At 41.3% G+C, this 24,317-nt stretch overlaps 1 protein-coding gene across 2 annotated transcripts; it reads right to left on the reverse strand.

Moving 5' to 3' along the window:
• Positions 1-12,961: 12,961 nt before the first annotated feature.
• Positions 12,962-23,910, reverse strand: PSMB2 (proteasome 20S subunit beta 2). Of its 2 annotated transcripts, none has more exons than XM_050910067.1 (6): positions 23,781-23,910; positions 21,383-21,505; positions 20,726-20,796; positions 15,669-15,831; positions 14,113-14,162; positions 12,962-13,188 (listed from the first exon to the last, which is right to left on the reverse strand). In XM_050910067.1, the coding sequence occupies exons 1-6, from the start codon at positions 23,869-23,871 to the stop codon at positions 13,081-13,083; spliced, it is 606 nt and encodes a 201-aa protein (XP_050766024.1). In that variant the 5' UTR covers positions 23,872-23,910; the 3' UTR covers positions 12,962-13,080. The 2 variants fall into 2 exon arrangements, with proteins under 2 accessions (XP_050766024.1, XP_050766025.1); XM_050910068.1 differs by having other exon boundaries at positions 23,856-23,871.
• Positions 23,911-24,317: the final 407 nt, after the last annotated feature.

Raw genomic sequence — 24,317 nt, forward strand, 5'->3', positions numbered from 1 at the left:
TTGTAAAGCAAACAAAGAAAAGACAAAAAAGAAGATTTAAAGAATTTAAGAAGAAAACAACTCTAACGGACATAGTGAGATTGAGAAAATAAGCCAGGCTGATGGCTTTTGCCTTTTTTTTTTTTTTTTTTTTTTTTTTAAAATCGTGGATGCAGGAAGCCAAGTCATGTGCAATTTTATTTTGTTTTGTTTTTTTAAAAACCCATAGTGAAATCCTGAGATGCTCCAGGAATTTGTTCCAACTGAAAAACTGAGAAGAAAGAGCAAAAACCTCATCAGTGCAAGAACTGGAGGCATGAGCAGCAGAGGGCAGGGAGTTGGAGCGCTGGCTGTACCTGGATTTATCAGCTGGTTTTGACAGGCAAACACACAGGAAACCTTCCTATTTCCCCACCTACAGCCCAGTCCTAAAGCCAGGCCAAGAGAAAATTGCCAGCAGAACTGCTTTGGATTTAAAGCAGTCTCAGACTTCGTTTACAGTTTTCAAACTGAGACTCAAGGCGGATTTTCCCCCGGGGTTAGGAGCCCTGAGCCGTACCACGAGGGGAGGAACAAACCGCACGCCCGATGGTTCCAGGGCGGGAACCCATCGAGGAGAGCCTTCCCAACTGCTGCGGTCACAGCTGGGGATAAAGCAGGTTAAGTTAAACCCAGGACTAGTTCAAACTCCACAACCTACGGATAACAGCACACAAGTTTCTAAAATTAATAATAATTAACAAAGCACAAGGAGCAGAACTTGAACGAGGCCAAACTGAACTGTTCTAAATCTGTATATATTTATTTATGTGTAATTAAAATCTGAAAGTTTTAAAATGTCCAGTGCAAGTTATTTATATCAAATTGAGTTGGTTTTTTTGTTTTGCCTTTTTTTTTTGTTTGTTTTTGGGGTTTTTTTTTGAAAGATGAAAGTCTCTGGATTTTCTGCCATTAGAAATGGGAATGAAGTTTTGGATACACAAAACCGTAGCATGGACAAGATAGGCTGTGATGATAATGACTATAGAAGTTCTGCAGGATTTTGTACTTGCTGTTGTTTCTCTTAATGCTGCAATAGATGTACAACACCCACACCACAATGTCATTCTCATTATCTTAATAAACCTCTTTTTATTTGAAGAATGCACCTCCATCGTCTTTGTGAACAAGGATCCTTCTGCCTCTGTGGTTGTATCTTGAAATATTACATAGGTTTAAGAAACAATATCCTCCAGTTTCATGGCTGACGTGTGACTGATCTGTGCGGTCACAAATAGAGAGCTCAGAGAATGACAGGAGCTGGCGTTAATGCCCTGATCTCGCAAGCCATCGCAGCCGAGCCGGCCGGCGCCTCTGGTGATGCTGGAGATGAACAGTGAAATGATGTGTTTGCAGATGCTTCAGAACTACTCAGGATAGTCAAATCTAAACCTGTCTGTGAAGACCTGCAGAAGGACCTCACGGTATCAAGTCAGTGAGTGATAAATCAGCAGATAAAATAACCCTGCTAATCTACATGCAGTGAAGCTCTCCAAATTAGCTGCTATGTTTGTGGCATTATTATGGATAGGACTCTAAAAACAGCCACCTCGTACTCACAGGAGCTTAGAAATAAACAAAACGATGGGAACTGTTAAAAAAGGATTAACAAACCAGAAAACAGATTATGCTGCACGACATACGTGTGCTTGCATGGCACTGCTCTGTCTTGAATGCCGCTTGCAGATCTGGCCAGCCCAACTGGTAAAGCCAAGGAGAAAAGCAGCCAGGGCGATCTCAGGTGGGAACTGACTTCTGTGCGAGGAAAGACCAAGGGATTAGAGCTGCACCACTTGTAAAGGACACGAGCAATATACGATAGAGGTGTGGAAAACAATGGTATAAAAGAATACAAGCAGGGAAAGATGACACTAAAACAAGAGGCAGGACGCCAAATGAAATAGTCAGGAAGCAGGTTTAAATAAATGAACAGAGGACAAGCAAGAAGCCGTGGCATTTCACGGAAGCAGACGCGTAAATGGCTTTTGACACAATGGAAGAGGGGTGATTTTAGAGAGCACGCTTGCAGTCTTCCCTACACGTCCATTGCTCGTCACAGCTAGAGACTGGGCAGATGGACATGGGTCTGAGTCATTACAGCACTTGTTATGCTGGACCTTTCTCAGAGCTGTACCCATCAGTTTTCTCCGGAGGCTGCAGAATAGGCTGACAGATAATAATAGAGAAACAACCAAACGGTCCCAAAAGAGACCACAGGAGGTTAGAAATACAAACCCTTCTCCCTTTCAGAAAAGTGCAAAAGGAAACATTTTATGTACTAATATAATTTGTGGGAATGGCTCAGAGTCAGAAACTTGCATCTAAATACTCCCTTCAAAAGCTTAGGGATGCATTTAAATTGGGAATCGGATTGAGAAATGTCCCTTGGTATGAAGTTTGTAAAAGCAAAGACCTAAATGACGAGCTCTGCAGGTCTGGTTTTGCTCCGGACCCTCCCAAAGGAAGAGCCAGGGAACAAGGAGGAGCCAGGGAGCAGAATGGAAATACTACAGACACATTAGAGGCTTGTTTACACTTCAAAGCTATTTTGGATAATGCAGGGTGTGAGCTGAAAGCACAAAAACTATTCCTATTTTAAATTATTCCAAAATAGGAGCGCCCTGTTCTGCATCAGCATAATCCGTGTTTAAAATGGATTACGATAAAGGAGAGTAAGGTGCTTTTGTGCTACAATACAGGTTTCCCTACATGGAGTTATTTAGGAAAACTATCCTGAAATAATTTGATTTGTAGACATCCTCTGGTGCATGGTATCAGAGAAGAGCAAACTACACTCGGATACATGATGAAAGTGTATGTGTGCACACTATAATATACAGGCGTGAAATATAATTTCATAATGTAATCATATTACGAAAACCTGACTTGGTTAGGGCACTCTTTGAATATCAAGGAATTCTTAGACATAGCAGCAATGAGCAATACAGACAAAGGATCAGGATATGCCTACAGTAATTACACGCCACGTCCATCGGGTGGAAAAATACCTCCCGCCTCATTTTCCTCTTCGGGTAACTGCAAGTCTTTTGAATGTTTTATGAGGAACAGTCTGGTGCCTGAAAGGCCAGGATGCCACCAATTACCTTTTAATTGGGAGGAAGTTTGATGATTTGGATTCACTTGTTGATTCTGGCACAGATGCTCGAGACTGACGATGGACGCGTCATGTAGGAACAACTTTCTAAAAGCATTGAGACTTCCACTTCCCAAAAGTTTGGACACCTTCATTTCTGCAGGCCCACAGAGATACCTGAGAGGAGCACAGCTTTCGGAGGTTGTGCCAGGCCAATTCTTGTTTGTAATGAGTTAGTGCTGGAGTTCCCCTCCCGGCTCACTGTCAAGCAAGGCCATCCCCTGGTGCGTTCTTTGCCTTTCCATCCTATGAGAAAAAAAAGGCATTTTACACAATTCAGGGCTCAACCCTGGTATAAATTCCCACACTGATTACAAATATTATCGTGGGAAATATGCGGGATTGTGTCAAAGAGTAAAAATAGATTCAGGCTCATGGTTTCTACGCTTGTTATAGAACACTCTGGAATTTCAATCCTAAAGGGGAATTGGAAAAAAAAAAAATCTTTTTTGAATTAATTTTGAATAAATGACAAGTCCAGGGAAACCACATGACAATCCTTGACAAGTGAAAAAGAAGAACATTAACAAAAACTTTTCATTCCCTTAACAGTCAGCTATCCCAAGGGTAAACTGAGGTTAACACTGAACTGTGACTCTACACTGTATCATTAACGTAAACAAGCAGAGGTTGTGTTGGCATTCTGCATGGCTTTGGATAGACTAAATAATTACCTTTAAGCAGGCTACCTTAAAAGCAACAGGGTAATAATAGCTCTCCGTACTAAACCAACACAATAAACAGACTTTGCTGACCTGTAGTTAATGCATTCTTTCATATATGAGAGAGTCCATTGAATTCCAAACTTTACATACAGAATCCAAGGAGCCACACCATCAGTGAGCAAAGGAAGTTTTTCCTGTTAGTGCAACTGAATCAAACCACCAAAACCGAAAACATTTTCAAATCAGGCAGTAAAACAAGTGTTATTTGCAAGGGTGACAAAGTGCTTGCTTCAGAGATTACTGATTTAGCAGCCTAGACAGATAGCACAGCGTCATGTGCAGCGTACGACTACAGCCTTAATTATCCTAACAGACTTTGGGAGAAACAGTCTAAACCCAGTCATTACACAGAATTTGAACACGCTGAGCCAGAAGGTATCATTTTGGTCTTCCTGCCTGACCTCCTTTATATTGCACAGAATTCCCACTGTGGCCACCTGAGCATCACTGCATTTTCAACAGGATACCATAAACAGCAATAATAATTCCAGACGTTGAATATACACCCAAGCTTTGACCCCATAATCGCAGTGCTGAAGCATCCCAGTAACCTCTCTGAGGCAGGCAGGCAGCAAAAACGATGCCAGCGTTATTCTGGATGGCTCCTTTGTATGTTTTTATCTTGACACCTTCAGATGCTTCTCATTTGATTCTTTTCAGCAGAGAAAAGGCTAAAATTATACCCTGAAATTCAGAACTATTTCCCATAAGGATAGCTTCATTCTAGTAGCAAAGGTTATAGCCAAAGATGATTTGTTAAACGGAGACAACTCAGCTTTTTTGGGGGTGTGAAATGAGTTCAGAGAAAGATCAAGCTATTGCTGCAAGTCAAGAAGTTCTACAGCACGTCGAGATGTGTCTGGATGCTACAGTCTTCTCACCTGATGACGGGTCTGGCCGTGCAGAAGTGCCTTGGGTTCCCCTCAAGCTTTTCCACTGTACAGAGCCTTAAACTGGCTAAAGAATCCCCAGGAGGCAGCATATTCTTCGTGTGACTGAATGACCTGCACTCAACAAAGAAACAATAATCAGTCCACGATCCTCCTCTGTCCACACCCAAAATTTCGTGTTCTATTTAGTTCTATTTGTTATCTCACAGAACAGGTAAGTTCCAGCTAATTCTGCAATGGCATCTTGGATTTATTTATCCTCAAGTGCATGCTATAAGAAGTAAATCACACTCTTTCCATTGGACTCTCAAGGTCTTCCAGAGTCCAACTTCTACTCCGTTACAGACCCGATCAAAGTGGATCCATGGAGTTTTTTACTGGATGAGCTTCAGAACATCAGTGGCTGAAATACTGCGTGCTTTTATTCTGGAGTTCATGAGTTTCATCACACCTCGGAGACTTTACTCTGACAGCTACGTGGAATTGCAAACAGAGGACTTGCATTGCCTGCGCAGATTGTATCATCCAGGGACGTTTCTTTTCCAACAGGTTTACTTCTCAGCATGCAGCAAATATTTTCAAAAGAGCAGCATTTCCTATGAAACCATTTCATCCAATCCAATCAGCATATCTGACTATGTTTCAGGAGGGTTATGTTTACATTCCAGTAGTACCTTGTGCCATGAGACATCAAATTCTCGTTGTATTAGGCCCTGTGCAAAGAGATCTTACCCCCAAATTTCTATTTCAGTAGACAGGATTACAAAGGAAATAGTTACCTGCATCTTACAGAAAACAGATGCAACATACAGAGTTAAAGCGATTTGCAGAGGGAGACACAGGGGGGTTGGGGAAAAGCTGCGATCCAAACCCAGACAATTCAAGTCTAGCACCATAACTACAGAAAACCAAAATTAGTTTCAACAGTCTGTTTCAAAGACATAGACCATAAGTTTATTATTTTATTTCCAATGATAAAAAGTTATATCCTTTAAGAATCCCTGTTCTACTTTGCTGCCTGTTGGTTCATTGCAAAAACAAAGGCAGAAAAGCATCCAAACTAGGAAGGCAATACATCACATGTTTGTGCTGCAGGTGCCACAGGCACTGCTGAGGAGGAGACTAGTGGAAAGGCCAGTTTGCTCAGTTCGGACACTGGAAACAGCCTTTCTTACACCCTCTTTGTGATGTGCTGCTGTTTTGACTCTTAAATGGACCCTGGCACCACAGGGAATTGCTTCAGCCCAGGCCTCCCACTCCTGACCCATTTTCATTTCATTTCCTCTCCCCCAGCCTTGTCATATGTCAGGAGCATATTATACCTTGTAGAGTTTCCTGCTCATTTGGTCATCACAGGGAGCCTCCAGAAGAACGCAGTAATTACCATGCTAAATCAGACTAGGCTTTTAGCACAGATAACTCTGGCTCTGCCTCATTCAGCATCTCTTTGCGCGGAAGACAGAGTTCGGCACAGTTCTCTGCAGCCAAAATGGGAGCAAGCCCATCCGCAGCCCATCACCGCCGCGGCATGGCACGGCCACGCGTGCACCAGGAAAGGAGGCAGGTTTCAGGCAGCACACTGGGAAGCGTTTATCTGTCCCCAGGAAAATGAGCAAGGCAAAAGAGGTGGGAAACCTGTCCATGCTATGGAGCATCTTTCATAACATTTGGAAGAAAGATAGACGGTTTAGAGCATCTACACTATAGGTCTTACCTGGTAAAGTCTGAAGACTTTGATGAAAGGTAAAAAATTAAAGGAACATTCTTGTTTTAAAGTATTCTTAAAAAAAGCTGTCAGTGCCTTTGAATCTGCTGAGCTAAGGAGTAATGCAGCTAAGCGCTGTGAGGAAAAATAGCTCCGTTCAGTTTGGGGCAAAGATTTTTTTCTATTAAGGCCATGTGTTAATAAGCTTTTTCACAGCTTTTGAACATAAAGAACCTTTTGGTTTAGTTCTCCACAAATTTTGGAGCCAACATGGAAACCAAAACCAAAAACGTATGGCTTTACAGCTCCTAAAAACATCAGCAGAGGTTAACCTCAAATCTTTAACCAGCTTATGTAAACATCTGAGACGAAGGCAAGCTGACCTCTGGCAGTGTTCACACAACCAGCCCTCCTGATACTTCATCAAAGCATGGGCAATAAACACTAAGGTAAATACTAATACACAAACCTAGGAATATCAGATGTACCCAGACCAAAGCCCCAAGTGTGATGATTTGGACAGGTTTCTCATGTGCTTTGAGTGAACACTGTAAGACAAATGAAACTAAACCCAGTTTTAATTGTTTTCTTCTTGAAGGTGCCCACTCAGAGCTACATGATTTTAAGGATGATTACAAAAAATGAAAAGAGAAACAGGTTTGAACCTTATCACTTTAAATGAGAGAAAATAAGAAACAAGCCCTGGAGATGCTTTTATATCCTGTACTGGGCCTTCCCCAGTAACACAAGTTTCCAAGATTCAAGAAACTGTTGTTCAAAAAAAGAAAACCACAAAATGATCTGACAGCTTAGGAAATGTCTTCCCAATTCCCAGATGTCAGAGTCTGGTTACGTACTTTAAAGTTTCTGATTCCCATATACTCCAACTGTGGACATTTTAATTATACAGACAAGTGCATTTTCTGCTAAACCCAGGACCATAATGATATCTTTCAGCCGTGGCCTCAACACGCTACATGTTTGTTGGGTAAAAGCAAATGAACGTGTTATAATATTCCACATTCCAAAACAGCCATTTCAGACTTTTCCTGATTTTTTTTTAAGCACATTTTGCTGTGGGATCACAGAAAGTTCTTTGAAAATAGTATCGCATGGTGCTGTAGCTATTCCTCCTCAGCATACTGTTGCTGATAAAATACTGTGAGCATCCTCACTTCAAGCACATAGTAGTAAACGTCAAGAGCGCTTTTGCAAGGAAGAACGGTATTATCTTAAAAAAAATTAAAGATGTACTTTAACTTTACCTCTCTGCTCATTAGTGCTTGGACTAACTAGTAGAGGATGGATTCCAGCTACTCTTTTTGGTTGTTTTGGCAAGTCACTAGCTATCTTAGCCTTCACTTGTGAAAACATGGATAATTATCTGTTTCATGGCACAACTGTCCGACACTTGTGAAAAATAAAACATGCATCTTCCAAGGGAAGGAACAACCCGGTACGTCCTATCTGCCACTGCTGGACAAGGCATTAATCCGTTCTCCGTAACGTTGCGTTTCTGTGACCATCAGATGATCCGTGCAGAGATGAAGAGGCCAAACACGTTTGTAAGGAGGCGGCGGTGTGCGTGCAAGATCACTGCCCTCTGCTGAATGGAAGAGGCTTGTGAGATGCACAGGTTCTCTCCACAAACAGAGTCCCAAGAGCTCTGCTGGCATGGTAATGGCATCTGGTGCATTTCAAGTGCAACATTTAGCAAGAGGAGATCAAGCATCGCTTAAGCCCACAGGCATTTTGGTGGTACTATAGTAGGATACTGTCAATAATCCTAAAAACACTGACAAAATACGATGGAGCCTGCTTTGTCTTCTGTAAATTAACTAAAGGAGACGCACTATTTTCATGTTTGTGTATAAACACTAGAAATATTTGTCGACATCAAGGAAGCCTCTGCTAAGCAAGAGGTACTTTACCCAAATCAAAATACACTTAGCCAAGTCATCATTTCAGACAATTAGATTATTAGGTTGGCCCCACCTTGTACGGTTGCCTTAGAGTTAATTTATAGATCCAAACTTATACTACATTTGCTGGTATTCAGATCTATCCACATTTAGTTTCACATCTACAGATCTGATCAGCAGAATTTAGTTTTTCACAAATCTTGCTAACCTTTAATGCTTTACTGTATCACGGGGAAAAGAACATAGTGGCAATTCTGAAGCAGACCCTTTTCAACCTCCTTTCCCCTCTCACCAGTCCTCAACAGTAAAGGGTCTTCTCTCTTCCTTCCACAGCTGTCTCGAGTTAGACTACATGAATAAGCTTATTGGGTAACTACCTAATTGCACAGCAGCACAGAAACAAAACACTTAAACTGTCACTTTACATTTTCAAGACAACTAACTTATTTAAGATAGTCCTCAGCAAGTCAGGAGTACACAGAGATTCAATCCAACATAGTCAAGAGCGTGGAAAATAGAGAAGTTGTATATTTTAATTCCACCATTTCCATTTTGCTTTTTTAAAAATCTGTTAAAACAACTTATGGCTGTTCAGTTTGATCAGTGCTCACAGGAAAGTTTCCTGCACAATTACTATTGATGGCAGACTGATAACAACACATGGAAGATCTGTATAAGGTTAAACCTTTAAAGAAAAGAATTAAAAATGGCTTGAAGGATAAAACTTTTTTATGGGTAGGACAAATTTATTTTTCCTTACAGACAATACGTACAGTGCTTCACAGGTAGCAAAGTTAGAGGTGTTTCCTTCCTTAGATGTCAAGCTACTTCATACAAAAAGAATATTCTGTCCCTGCTTCAGACTGGAAAATGGAATCAACCAAATCCTAAGTGCTATGAACATAATCCATGATGTCAGCCCTGGCATCGGCTAATACTTCTTGTAGGAACCTCCTGTCAAAACCAGAGACAAGAGCAAATGAAAACACATCCTTGGGAGAGCTTAGCCTCATCTCTCCCCTCTGCTCCTACATATTTGCTCTGAAAAGTGACAGCTCCATTTTGTTGCAAACAAAGTTTCTGCCAGGGACTGTCTCATCACTTCACCATGAACAGAAGTCAAAGACTGCTGAGAATACTCTATAGGATTGCTCCAAACATGCTTTATTTCTGTATCGTTGATTATTCGGTTGCTGTGTAGTCTCTACATTGGCTCACCAATTCCTACAAGCACGCCTGCTGAGGGCACGCAGGTTTACACAGAAGAAGCAGTCCCTGCCCACGGCTTTTCACCTACCCATGGCTGAAGCGTCTCTCGGTTTATCTGAACGGGGTCATGGATTTCTTGGACTGGAGAAATCTTGGGGAAACACGTAGGTGAATCAACTTGGGGCGCTCTCCCCCACCAGTAGTTCCACATAAAGGCTGAATACAGCAACAGGGGAGGTAGTTTTTACCTTTCAGCCATTTCAGTTCTTACTTGCATGTCTGCGCTCAGTTGTCACTTGCCATCCCACGCGGGGAGAAGCTTCATCACGCGAGATGACTTTGACTCATCTAGTCACTTTTAGGACTGCAGAACTGTCCTGACGACATTACAAGCTTGTGCTAAGTACAATTATGCCAGCCAGCTGTCTGAATACCGACGACCTCCTCTGTGTTTCTAGTATGCGTGAAGGCCTACAACAAAACACAGATTTTCTTCCCTGAAAAGGAATAAATAACACCAAGAAAAAGACCTACGAGCCCTGCACCTACACTCACATACTTCTTTCAGCAAAGCACTCCCAGCGTAACGTGGCCTAAGGCACAGAGGCTCTGTTCCCTTGTAAACCGATCTTAGAGCAGACTCCAAGCTCTTGAAGAGATGAGCTGGTGCAATGATCTGTACGTGCACAGCGCTCAGGAAGAGACTATCTTTAAACAGGAAACCTAAAACGAGAAAAAGTGCCTTGTTAACTCTTTAGGCCCTGAGGCTTTGGTAGTAAAACATATGGTCAGAATTACCAGCCAAAGCAAAGGCGAACAGCTCACCGTGGCTACAATGCCCTAGGAATACGTTACCTTGGTTTACAACATTAATTTTTTATAATATGAAGAACGAAAAAACTTATTAATAGAAAGCAGTACTTTCTTGCAGTGCTCAGTTCTTTCAGAGACTTCTTACAAAAGAAGCCTGCCATGATAAATACAGATGCTTCTCAAATGGAAAGGTGAATTCTTTCCAAAAGGGATTCCTGGATTCTAGGCAAAATACGGTTTCCAAAAGCTTTAGGGCTAAACTTGAAGAAGGTACGAAGTTTTCTTCCCCTTAATGCAAATGGAAAACTTAAAAAATTGATTTTTTCAAACAGATTCCATATATTACTGTCAAAAATGAAAGTTGAATGTTTCTGAATTTAAAGATCAGCACTGTAAACCTTTAAAACAAAGTTATACAGCAAAAGTATCACACCTTTCCTTAAAAGGTGTAAATTCTTGGAAAGCCTTCAAAAGAATCTGCTTCATTAGAGGCTCTCCAATCTCATTGTGGGCCAATTCTTTTGTTCTACTGGTTTGAAATAAAGGTCTGTATTTATTCATTCCTAGAGGTTGCTGCTCTGTTGGCTTCTGATGCAACCCCTTGGATCTTTCACTCAACGGGGGATTCAGATCCTGGGCCCTGCCCTCAGGCAAAACATATGTTCCACTCCAACCTGAATCCAACAAGGGTGTTTGCAAGGGAATAATTGTTTTATGTTTATTAATCACCTGCATGCAAATAGGTGCCAATAAAAACTCCAGGCAGATTCTCTGCCAGACTCACATAATCTAATAGCACCACACCCCAGTTTTGGTGTCTGAAATAATGAATACCTCCAATGAGGAGGCTTACTACTTTGATATGCAGTGACAAAAACATCACATCGGCTCAGCCGCTCTGCAATGACGACTTCGAAAAGAGACAAGAAACCTGCAAAAACATTCAATATCAGTGGTAAAATAAATTAGAGATGCTGCATATTAAGCTAAACAAATGCATTAATGCAACATGAAGGGGTGAGATTTCAATCGCAGAACTAGAACACTCAGACTCTACTCAGGTTAAGTGTGACCTGCCAAGAGAAAATAATCGGGCGGGGGACTTCTTTTCTTAGTGTAAAAAAGTTTGAAAAGGTTTTTAAAAGACAAAGTAAATTTTAGCAAAATGTTTGAGAGTTATATGCCATTGGCCTTAAAGAAAAGCCGTTGCAGCCATGTCTACAACAAAACCAGCTGATAATTAAACTCATTCTGGAAAGAATTAAACTACAAAGCCTGATGGGACTTCAGTTCAGAATTAGATTTAAGAAAGGGCAGTCTTAAGAGGCAGGATGAGTTAAGGCACTGGAGCTGCAATTTTCTTCTGTGACATTAAGCAAGCCTCAGTCTCTAACCCCGTTCTCACCTGTTCCATTGGTCTTCAAGACTGACAGCTTTCTGGGGGAGAGACTAACATCCTCAAACACACTACTGAGGACAGACCAAAAAAGCTTTGACAAGTAAAGACACGTAGGTCTGTCACTTACCTTTCCCAACTGAGAACTTAGGTGTTATGCCATGGCACACAAGTAATACGGTCTGCACACAATCTTGTATACATCCATCCTTCTATTTCCAAGATTCTTTTTCCAAGCTTATTCAAACATGAAATAAGCACCCAAACAGAGCATTTTAAACGGTTAACTCATTCAATGCAAATTCAAGTAGGGAAGCAGTCTCAATGAAAATTATTCTCAGAAGAACCACTTCTGGGCAGCCTGCAAGTATCAGCCACATGATAATTATCTGAGGCTGTTCTGTGAACGGAGTTTTTATATGGAAGCATCATCTAGAGCCTAGACAGATCAGTGATTATTCTCATGGAAACAGTTGAGAGCAATTCAAAGATTTAGGAAAAGTGCTGCAGTTTTCTTTCTCATTGAACTGCTTTCATGTACTTCTAAATGTACAGACACATCAATTAGGAAAAATCATGCAATTGATACATCAGTTTATATTTAAAATACTTAATGAAGTTATGAGCTGACTGTGCCAGCGGGAGAATATTCCTTCCCAGTAACAGAACCATGGCCAGGTGAGTTAAAAGCGACACTAGCATTTTAAAATCCATTCTACTTGAAAATCTTTTCTTTCACCTTTCACTTGGATTAGACTGAAACAAAGTATATCAAAAGGAAATTAAGTCTTTGAAAACCTGATTATTATTGTTTTATAAAGCAAACAGTGGTAACATCTTCAGAAAAATAAAGTAGATGCTGTATGTTTAGCATGAAACACTTGCCTGGTGTTTGTTGAGCTTTAATTATGAGAGCAGAGGACAGCACATTGTCATCTAGAAAATACAGTACCAGTTTTCCCACACATAAGAAAACTTGGCAGGGGGGACTAAAATCTCAGAAGAGGAAAGAAAGATAAGTAACCTGAATGTGCGCCCATTAACAGTAAATCAAGTTTCACCTTCACTGTGGAACAATTTACTTAAACACTCTCAGGAAGGATCAGTGGAATAAAAAGATAAAACTGGCTACATAAATGTCAATCTTTATTTGATCTCCCAGGGCAGTACATGACTTGTGTGCTTCAAATGAATAGAAAAAACCAAAAGTGAACAAAAGAGACGACCACTGAAGAAAGATCTCAGGGGTTAGGACATTGCTTTTGGAAGGGGTATATTGTCCACTTCATGGATGCCATCTTTGTCAATGAACCGGGCATTGAAAGAAGTCAGATTTAGGATGAAGCGCTTCTGAAGCTGTTTGACAAAAGAAAAAGACAAAAGAGATGAGATTCATTCAAAGCTTAAATGAAAGAGGAGAGCATAATTTAAGGGATATGCTGTTGCACACCAAAATTTCCATCCTGGTTCTAGTGACTTGAAATATTAGGAACTACAGTGGTTTTTTCACTGCTCAGGAATCAATTAGTGTGAGTTTGTTCCCTGTTATAAGACTATCCATGTTAGACAAGCCTAGGCTAGAGATGCAAAATACACACGCCTGTTAACAAGGAAGACGTTTAAGCAGGAAGACCAGAGTGGGCTACAACTTAGGGCACAAAGTGTATGTATCAAAAAGATACTTCAAACAGAACCTCTTTAGAGTACTTCTTCCTGATGTTTCCCCAGATGTTTCTTCCCAGTTACATTCAATTCAATCTCTTAAAGACAAGGATAAAGAATATTTTCCTACAATAGAAGCCTTGGAGTCTGAAAGGTTATGTTTACACTAAAACTGATCATGAACTTTAAGGTCAAATCTTTACCTCAGCTAGGTATCACTTCACAAGCTGGAAGAGAAGTACACTTAAAAGTATACACTAGTTAAATGTAATACAAGTAACAGAAGGACGCTTGCGTTATGTTCAGAAGAAACATAAAAGGAAAAAGTCAAAGACTGTCTGTATCAATATTATGGTAAGCATGGAAGAACCAGAAGTAAAGAAAAGCAATTAAGCTTCAAGTTTACATTCTGGAGGACACGAACCATGCTAAGACAATGCAAGTGCCCACAAATCCTTTTCCTCAGTAGCTATTCCACATCTGGTCAACGTGCATTTATTACCCCTTCTGGCAAAGAGAGCAAAAAAATGCAACAAGAGGAACAGGAAAATATCAGCAAATGAATGCAAACAAACATTCCTTTCTCAAGATCATAAGGGCCTAAGTTTGGCAACTCACCTCCTCTAGACATTTTTTTAGGAGCTCCACAGCTTCCTCACGTGTGATACCTGAAAGAGAAAACATCCACAGATCGATTCAATTAGAGGCCATCTCTCTCAACAGAAACTTTATTAAATTTAAACAGCTTTTCAGCTGAGCACCAAAAACTCTCCTTCCCAGCTCACAGAAAACACTTTCCAGATGTACTGAGGACGCCCTGCACCAAAGCGCTCACGCTGCAACAAGCCATTGAGAATCGATTTGTTACACTGAATGGGAAGCATGACGGAATTTTGCCTCCCATGGCCAGGGACTGAGCTTCGGAGAAGTCCAGCCATCTCTCTCTCCTCGAGTTTATTACAGTTTTAAATCAGCTCCATCTGTCCACAGCTGGCCGCAAGTCAGCAACAGTAGGCGGAGATCGGTTTTAGTGCTGCGTTCCCTGCTGGGTATTAGTTTTAATAATGGGAAAGGCACGTGTGTGATGCCCCTGCTATTCTCACACATTAGGACAAAATCCAGCACTCTATAGGGATGACAAGCCATGACAACGTATTGTAGCTCACTATTCTTCTCTTTTTACAAGGAGCGGTGAAAATGGAGCAGTGTAATTTTCAAGGGACATGACTAGAAAACAACTAAGCTCTGTGGATCTCACAAAACTTGTTTCTAGAGTTTGTTCCAGACCTGCATCCACTGTTCAGGCAGAAGTCCCATTAGAATAAATTGTCAGTTTATAGCTACATTTCTTGCAGGAGATAGATGAAAGGATTACTAAGCAAACATCTCTGCTATGAGATTAAACTCAGCTTTGCACACAGGAGTAAAGTAGTTTTGTAGCTGAAGCCAGTGATGTCAGATTAACAACGTTCCCAGCTTTGTACGTTTCCTCATCTGCAAAGTGGGGATGGGGCCATGTTTATTCCTTGGCAGTGTAAGAATTGGATTATGATTCTAAAATTAAAACTTTAGACAGGTACAGCCATGTACAAGAATTATGATAAACAGCTACCACGTGCATAAAACTGTAAGCCAAACCGACCAATCTTCATCACCACTACTTCAGAGATAATCTTGCTACCAGTATCTTTTCACTTGTATGTTTTTAATATATCACACACAAAGCCAATGCAAGATATGGAGCAATAGGATCTGGGACTGCCCTCTGAAGATTGACACTCTGGGAAAACGTGAATGTCATAGCCAACAGACAAGCAAGTAGAAGATAAAGTTATCAAAATGTTATTTATTAAAAACAGACTACTAGCAGCTAATAATGGTCCAGGAAAATCTAGTCATGTTTTAGAATAAATTGAAACTTCCTTCACTTACAGTCTGTTATGCTTCAAACAGGAAAACACTAAGGAGTTGACTAGTTTCACATTACCATTTCAGCAAAAACAGAAGGCAATCTTTAAAGCTACATTTGTTATAACAAAGAGTCAAATTCAAATCTGTAGCACCACAGCAATTGCGCTGGACCATCTGACTCAGCAAATGTCAATCTCTCAGTTTAAGCCTTTAATTTATTAATCAGTAACAGGAGAATTTTCTTCTCCATGGACTCCACTTACTTGGCTTGTAATAGCGGTCAAGGATGCTGAGGGTAAGGAATGCACCATATCCATGTGCTGCAAAAGGAGCTTTAGCCAGAGCCGCAAGGTAATCCATGTAATAAAGGGCAGGACCTTCGTGGTCATCATAGCCAGCCAGGAGAAGGTTGACATGGTAAGGGGTCTACAAACAGAAACGATGTTTTCATTAAAGCAGCCACACCCAAATCTTTGAATCTTAATTCCCCATGCCACCTACAGAACAGCAGCATAGTTGGTTTCACAATTCTTTGCCATAAAATGCTACTAGCAACTACATCAGTGCTGTCTGCAGGAGATTATGGATCGCAACCTAAAACCGATTAGGTCTTTTGGCAATATGGAATGCATAAGCAAATAAAAACATAAAACTCTGATTCTCCTGAAAACTAGTGTGTTTCTTCTTTTAAAAGCTTTCATGGCACATTCAAACTCAAGAAAATTTTAATTATGTTTTCACACCAGATTCTTTCATCTCAACATAAAACTTCTCGATTTTTTCTGTCAACATGCAAGCACAACGTGAACATTTTGCTGTTTATAAGAACTTCTTTGTTAATTTAGCATGCTCTTTTCTCAGTCACACTACTGTTAACCATAGACCATTTTAGCACATATGAAAGCTTACACAGAGTGCAGACAGTTATATACAGTGTTATGCTGTCTTGTTAATTGGCAGTTAGATTTTTTTATTGCACATACCAAGTTTAATCTTTGATGTTAGGCTAACTTGATCAAGTGAATGAAGAAGATCTAAGGAATTGGTTTCTTTCTATTCAAAACTGACTACTAAGATACTGCAACATCATGTTAGCCGTAGCTTTTTTGTTTGATTGGAAACAGTTTTCTTAAACTAGAAATTTAGTCTGCTTTAGCTGCTGTCTTCTGATTCTTGTTTACGACTTCAGCAAGAGCCTATCAAACATGATTGAGAAATACCTACATCTTATCCAAAAAGACCATGTAACCCCATTAATGTAACCATGCCTTTTTATTGTGCTGTGCTTGCAAGTTTAGCAATTCCTTAGCCATTTCCTTCATGTTTTAGGTTTAGTGTGTTCCACCATAATTAATAAAGCAGATGTCCCTATACATCTTCTTCCAAGATGTGTACTTTATAAGATCATGAAACATGGGCGCACTGTATTATTTTTAAATATAGGCTCACAAGAAAATTTTGGAATTGTATATATTTTTTAAAACAGCTTTTATATACTTCCAGTATTTTCATATTTACATAATGTTTCTTATTAAATTAATCATACTAACAGGATATCTCTTAAAATGCTGGAATGCCTAGATCAACAAAGCAACAAAATAAGAAAAAAATGTTGATGCAACTAACAATAGATTAGAACAAGCAAACAATTTCACCCTAAAGCCAAAACATTAACTTTGTCATAGGAAAAAGTTCATTTTGATACTAAGCACAGTGAATTTGCACTAAAAAAAAAATCCACAGGATATTCTGGTTTTACTTTCACCAGATAGTAAGAGAGAATAAAGCAGGCTACAGTTATATATCAAACATATCACTGTGAATTGTGTGATTTAATCTTCAAAGCATTCGAGAATATTTGGAAACAAGTTACCATGCAGCTGTATTTGTTTAATTAGTCTGTATTTCATCATTTATTTATTTTGAAACATCACACAAGTCGATATTTAAGAGCCATGACACAAGATCACTCAAATTATTGTGTGACTTTGAATTACCAACACTGGCATATGCGAGATACTCAACCATAAATAAATGGTGCTATACAGACTTAATCAAATCTGTAAGCTGTTTTTCAGTTGTAAGTTCTCCCGCTAATGGTCTATGAGACAACTTCTTAAAACTCAAACGTACATAAAGTGTCCCCCATGCCTTCCTATTATTCAAGAAAGGCAGGATTTAAACATAGAAAATATACATAATCTATTTACCACTTCCATGACTACAAATGAAATTTGCAGACAGCACCTTAGTGCTGTCTTAGTGGGACTAACATCTCTATGCTGGGACTGCTATTCCTTGTACATCTCAATCCTTTTGTCCGTTCCAAAGGCAGCCTTGACTTTTGTAACTAAATCCATGCCAACAGTTCTAAACTCTTCAGAAGACTGGTGTGATTAAAGGGCTACCAAATGAGTGGATGACTGACACTCCAGGATAGATTAGATTTTTTTCCCCCCAAACTTAACCTTCCTATTAGAGGCAGTATTTCTCATCCCAAGTAGCTTTGCACTTTATACTGTTTGATTTAAAATAACCACAGCAATTAAGAGATGTGTGAAATTCTTCAGAATTTACAGCTGAAGAGAACAGTTGTGATAAATACACTAAACCAACAAGATCAGCAGCGGGAGGCTGGGTGGTGACAAGCAGCGGTGTGACATCTGGCGGAAGCCAAAGTCACAGCAAGGGGGAGAAAGGTGGGCGTGAGGAAGCATCCTGCCAAGTGTGGACAAGGAGAGAGGAACTGACAGGCTTCCTTTGGACTCAGGCCAGACCCCCTGTCACCTGTAATTAAACATAGCATCACAACAAGAAACTGAACTTCATTGGGTTTGGAGGGGCAGGGGGGCATTTTTCCTATTCCCCACCACCACGCAACCTCAGTAGGACGTTAAATGTACTAAACCCAGCACTTGATTCAGCAGGCGAATCAAGTGAGATGCTGGAGTAGGTAACAGTGGAAGAGGAACCACAGCACCACTCACCTATGCAAAAGCCAGTTGGCTCCAAAGCAGTTTCTAGGTTTGCCTCAACTGTAACAGATAAACGGAAGCCAACAAAGATTCTTTTCAGACCCTACTTCAGAGTATAAACCCCAACTTTTTAAAAGTGTCATTACACGTGATACTTTCCACCAAAAGAACAACTTGAAGGCACTGCCTTACAAGACAGCCATCCCCAAGATATCAGGAACTTGGACTACAGGAGCCACAAGGTTCATAAATGAAATCAAACTAGATAACATAGGGAGGAACCCAGATAGTGATTAACAATGCAGAACAAGCTCTATTTTGGGCTAGGCCACTACAACAGTATAACGCCTGAACAACTACTGTTTCAGTGTTAGCCACTCCCCTTCACATACCTTCTAGTCTTCCATAACAGAAACAGCTTCACACGGTCAGTGGCAATACAGCAGCAAACTACCTTTTCCCCCACCAAACTTTTTACTTCTAAAATATTTTCCCACTCCTAACAGGAGGCGGTGGCACGTTTTACCTTTTCATTTTTTATCATCCACATAATTAAATTAGTAGCCTCCAGAAATCCTATATGCAATTTAAATAGATAGCGCTAGTGTTAATCCTTCTGGTATCCCGCAAATTATGATGAAAATGTAACAAAATTCACAGGGAAAAAAATTCTGACAGCAAGGTTTGTATCATCAAATTCTAAATCCCACAAACAAATCATTAAGTGCTATGTTTAAAGAAAAAAGAGTTCTCCCTACAGGATGGAGATCGCTGTAGTGTGACAGTAGTGTCAGAGTGCGCCACTTGCTCCAGGGCATTGCCATCTGCAACAGCACAACATTTTGTCTCCAGTAAATAAACACATCTGCCTTTGCCAGTGTCCTCCCCACTGTGCTGCCCATCTGGAGCAGGTGAGCTGGAAGGCAGGCGTGGGCTCAGGAAGGAGGGGAGACACAGGGAGGATCAGGCCTCAAGGGACATGGCACAGAGGAATACAACAGTGCCATATCAATGCCACATCCTGCTGGCCAAGTTTACCAAAAAGCCTGTTAAATTACTCCTCTTAGAGGTACTGTAAATCGTACGTAAGAAATAGGTGCCTTTGCTTAAGTGGGCAGGACATTCAGTGTCAGCCTCACCTACACCATCTGTGCGGGTCAGATGCCCTTGAGACGAGCCACCAGGACGAGGCAGCCGACAGCCATCTGGGCCAGGCACCAAGCAACATTACTACTTCACATCAACCTCAAAAACTGCACAGAGTTCCACAAAACACACACAGACCTTCCAAATCACATCTGAACAAAAGCTAAGCAAGCCGCATCACTGCCAACCATCATCTACCAACCATGCTTAATCCATGTAGTTGGCTGAAGCCGTTTAAGCCAGAAGAGTAGCATTTCTTGTATGAGGCTGAGGCAGGACCCTGCACTGAGTTCTACTGACTCGCTCTAACTTTAGTAACTTGAAAACTTGCTACCTTCAGCTGTCATCCATGTCAGAAATGAGAACAATGATCTTAGGTTGTTCCTGCGGATGAGTTCTTGAAGAAGGGTCTGGGCCTCACTCCACACACATAATTCTCAACATACAGCTCTGAAGTTAATACTGGCCTTTATTTGCTACCGATAAAACATCATTTCAGGCCTGCGCAGTATACTGTTAGAATAGCAACACAATTTATCCCCTGCCCTATCCCTGACAGGGTTGTTCAACTTCATTCTCAACATCCTATTTCTTCCTGTTTTCTTTCATATAGCACGTTGAGAAGAATACCAATGAAATGCTTCCTAACCTTGGATCTGTAAAAGCGGTTTGCCCTTTCATGAATCTTTTCATACTTTGAAAAAATTGCCACGAGAAAAATCAGTAATTGAGTTTAGTAACTTGAAAATACAGCTCCAACTTGGATTTGATATTTACTGAAAGCCTCATGTTGCTGTTTACAAAAGTGACTTGTTTTGCTAAGTACATCAAACAGCTTTGCTCTATTAAATCATTTTCCAAGAAGATTAAACGGATTCAGTGCATTTGCATGAAAACTGACAACCTTATCCCGATGTTAAAGCGGCTTAATTCACTTAGCCGTCTGCAGTGCTTGCGACAAAGTGTTTATTGGGCCCAAGGCTGGAATTTTAAGACTACAGTTGTATTAGTTACTGATAAGTGATGTGATAAGTTTTTTAAACAAGCAAATCAAGTTATATTTTAATAAAACATCCTTTCAGCAAAGTGAATTCATCACTAAAGACAGAAGCTGCCACCGTTTTCATCAGACTGCGTTACTTGAACATGGAACTTTTCCCCTGTAAGCCTTTGCCAAAAATCTTTCAGCTATTACTCACTCGACTCCGAAGATAGTCAGCTAGGTTTCGTCGTGTAAAGTTTGCAGCTGCAGTAGGAGACAATTCATAACCTGGAGAAGAAATGTGTATTTGATAACAGTACAAATCCATATTCATTTTTCACTTCCTGACTTTCCATCCCTATTTTGAAATAACAAGATATTCTTTAGTGACAAAACGTTATGCTATTGTCTAATTCCAGTTTATTCTGAAAGCTACAAGCATAAAAAGGGCCCTCAAAATCCAGGTAGCTCATATCTGTGTGGACCACTAAAATACATAGCTTCAAGAAATTAAAATACTAGGGGCATGTAGCCTGAATTTTTCAGTCCGGTATATCAGGAAAACTGTTAACAGTTGCCATGCAATGGACATATTAAGAGAAATATTTTACTAACAAACCTATTATTGTATCATTTATATTACAAATAGGTTAGCTGGGCTTTGGATAAACCTCTTGGTTTATACTATATAATCCAATCTCCATTTCTTCATCCTGCCTTCATTACCACCTTTGCTTGACACTAAAAAGGCAGAAATCCTTAAAGCTAGATAAGCTTTGAGAACAGCACTTTCCACCAACGTTCAACTGTAAATTATACCTATCATTAACTCTGCTTCCAAACCCTCAGTGAGTAACTGTTCTCCTTCACTCACCATTTCTCATTTTGTAGAGCTGAACATTTTTCTGGATGTATTCTGCAAACTGTACAGTGTCTCCAGCCTCCCCAACACACAGGAGTAAGATCTTTTCACTCATCTTAAACATTTTGTCATGGTCTAGGCAAAGAAAAATAACGTTAAGAGCCACGGTCATGAGAAAGAATAAATTATTTTCCCAATATCATAACACATCATGATTTCTTTCAGAAGCAAGAAAGTAAGAGACTTGGATAACTACATTGCGACCTGGAGCACTACCAAAAAGGTCTTCCTGAGCAAACCCTAACATTCAGCTTCTCACAGCTGGTGGCACAGTACACAAGACTTGTTAAACACATCGCCAAGAGAAACAAAGCTGAAATGCGCAAAGTGCTTCCTTTAGGCAGGGAGGCATTTCAGAAATACATGGTCTTTCTTACACAAAAAAAGATTAAAACTTCACACAGAATACTGTGTTCAGACAAAGTTTAACATTATACGTGGTGCTTCTTGGGTTCAGGAATAAGAATTTTGCGCAGTGACCATTCTACTTTATCTAAATATACTGCATCAGAAGCAAATCCTTTAGTATAAAGCTGAAATATCAACACATTGAGCAAAAGTAATCTTAGGAAATCCAGAACCAAATTCCTTGTCAAATGATCCCCTCTTCCTGATATCCAGCTGTGTCTCAAAAATTAGCAATTTAGGCAAGTGAGACTTTTTCAGAAACAGGTTTTTGCTTGTCATTGTTTTTTGTAAAAAAAAAAAAGAACATTTAAGTATTGATTATAAATTATAAAACAGCCCACTGATAGACACAGACATTAAGGAACAGTAAGCTACACTTTTACTCATAACTGCAGTTTAAAAAACTTGTCTGCGTGTATTTGAGGGAAACCAAGTTGTTGTGATGACAACACTGAAGACAATTCTGTGCTCACTCTAACACTGCAGTCTCATCTAAGTAGATCAGACTGGCACTCACATATCCGAGACAGAAAAATTCAAGTAGCTGTTGGTGTGAAAGGAAGACCACTTCTCTATACTGAAGGTAGGTCTACGGAACAACACTAGACCTTCACCTCCGAACTTCACTTTCAGTTTACTAAATGCTGCTGAATAATCTCTGCTGCAAGACAGGTATGAACTGTCACAATCCTCTAATACGATTTCAAGAGTTATTAAAGTACCCAGCAGCCGCACAGAAGCGGCATATCCTGAGAGTTCAGGAAAGGCCACTGACACTGATCAGCCCTTGCAATCTATTTACAAATTAAAGCAAGTATTAGTAAATGCCAATATTCTAAACAAATTTGGTTCCCCCCCCAAGACAAATAAATCCTATGTTCTAAGTACATTTTCCTTAAAGTTTATGAATAAGCCTACCTGAAACCAACATTAACTTACAAAACATTGTTTAAAGTGATTATGTTTGTATTTTGTATGTGCCACCACCTTTCACAGCAATCTTTCTAACACTACTCCAATTGACTTTTACAGACCTGAAGGGAAATATTTTAGGTAGAAGCACTGCTAGCTATAACATTCATGATTTTATGCGAAGTTTATCAATACTACAATCTACAACTTTTTTTAAAAAAGCTTCTAAACCACGGTATTTAGATTAGAAAGATCACTACACCTAGTAAACAAGTTTCTAGTCTACACCTTGTAAACAAGCTTCAGTCTAGGTTATTGCAACAGTGGGCAGAAAAATTCATTTTAGAGCATTTAAAAGGCTTGATAATCCCCCAGATGTTTTATCACATAAAGAAACCAAAAACATATTACAGTGTGGCTCACATGCTGTGAATTTCACTTATGCTTTTACTTCCAATATTTCCTTTTTTTCCATGAATTACATTTTACCAGTGAATTAGACACAACCAAGCATTTAATCTCACTCACCGTTATCCCTGCGCAGTTTTTTAACACATCTATATGGCGGTACAGAGCAAGGTTTGGGTTAACAAGCCAACGCCTACCTGAACCGGTAAGTTAACATGACAACCCAACACAGTGCAGTCATATTGGCTCAGGCTTGGAAACTTTACTCTGAGCAACCGGCCCTTTGAGACCGAGGCTCACTCTGAGTGACACAGACCGGCCAGCAGCCCCCACAACGAATAAAACCTGAGCTGAAACACTCAGCAGCGCTCATCTTCACCCACCCCTGCCCACTGCAACAGCCGCAGTCAGAGCCAGGGGCTCAGAGCACCCTGACCACATGCAGGGAGCTCATCCCTGGTCGCCTGCTCATGACTGGAGCCCAAGGGCACCCTGCCGGCCCAGGGCCGGTCCGACTCGGCCGGGGCTCCCCACCGGGCCTGCCCCGGGGAGGGCAGAGCTAACGGGCCCTCCACCGGAGCAGCGGCGGGGCCGCTCACGCCGCGCGGGCCTCGCCTCTCACCGTGCTTCATCTGGACGATGCTGCAGGCCGCCACCGTGTCGGCGGCCACCAGGACGTAGTCGGGGCCCTGGATGCCGATGAGGTACTCCATGGCCGGCCGCGCTCCGCCGTCCCCTCAGGCCGCGTCGTGACACAGCGAAGCGCCGCCGCCGCCGTCTCCCCCCCCACCCGGTCGCGCGCAAGCGCCGGCGCGCAGCGATGACGCCACCGCTCGCGAGAGCCACCCCGGGGGGGTGTCACGTGACGCGGGGCGGCGGCAGCGCGCGCTGCCCCGAGCGGCCTGAGGCGATGGGGATGGACGGGCGGGCGCCGTTCTCCCCCCGTTTTATAGCCCCCTTCACCGGTTACGGGGCTGGTCCTAACGAGCCTGGGGGCGGCACCTGGAAGGGGCACGGGGGTGGCGTGAGGCGGTGGCTGGTCTGTCAGCGTCCCGCGGGCTCCTCACGGAGCCCTGTCCCCCGGGGCCGCAGGCTGGGGGCGGGGGGGGGGGCGGATCGATCCGTCGGGAACGGAGCTCGGGGGAGGCCGAGCGGCCGG

This window comes from Gymnogyps californianus, chromosome 22 (assembly GCF_018139145.2).
Source record: "Gymnogyps californianus isolate 813 chromosome 22, ASM1813914v2, whole genome shotgun sequence".
Classification (NCBI taxonomy): domain Eukaryota; kingdom Metazoa; phylum Chordata; class Aves; order Accipitriformes; family Cathartidae; genus Gymnogyps; species Gymnogyps californianus.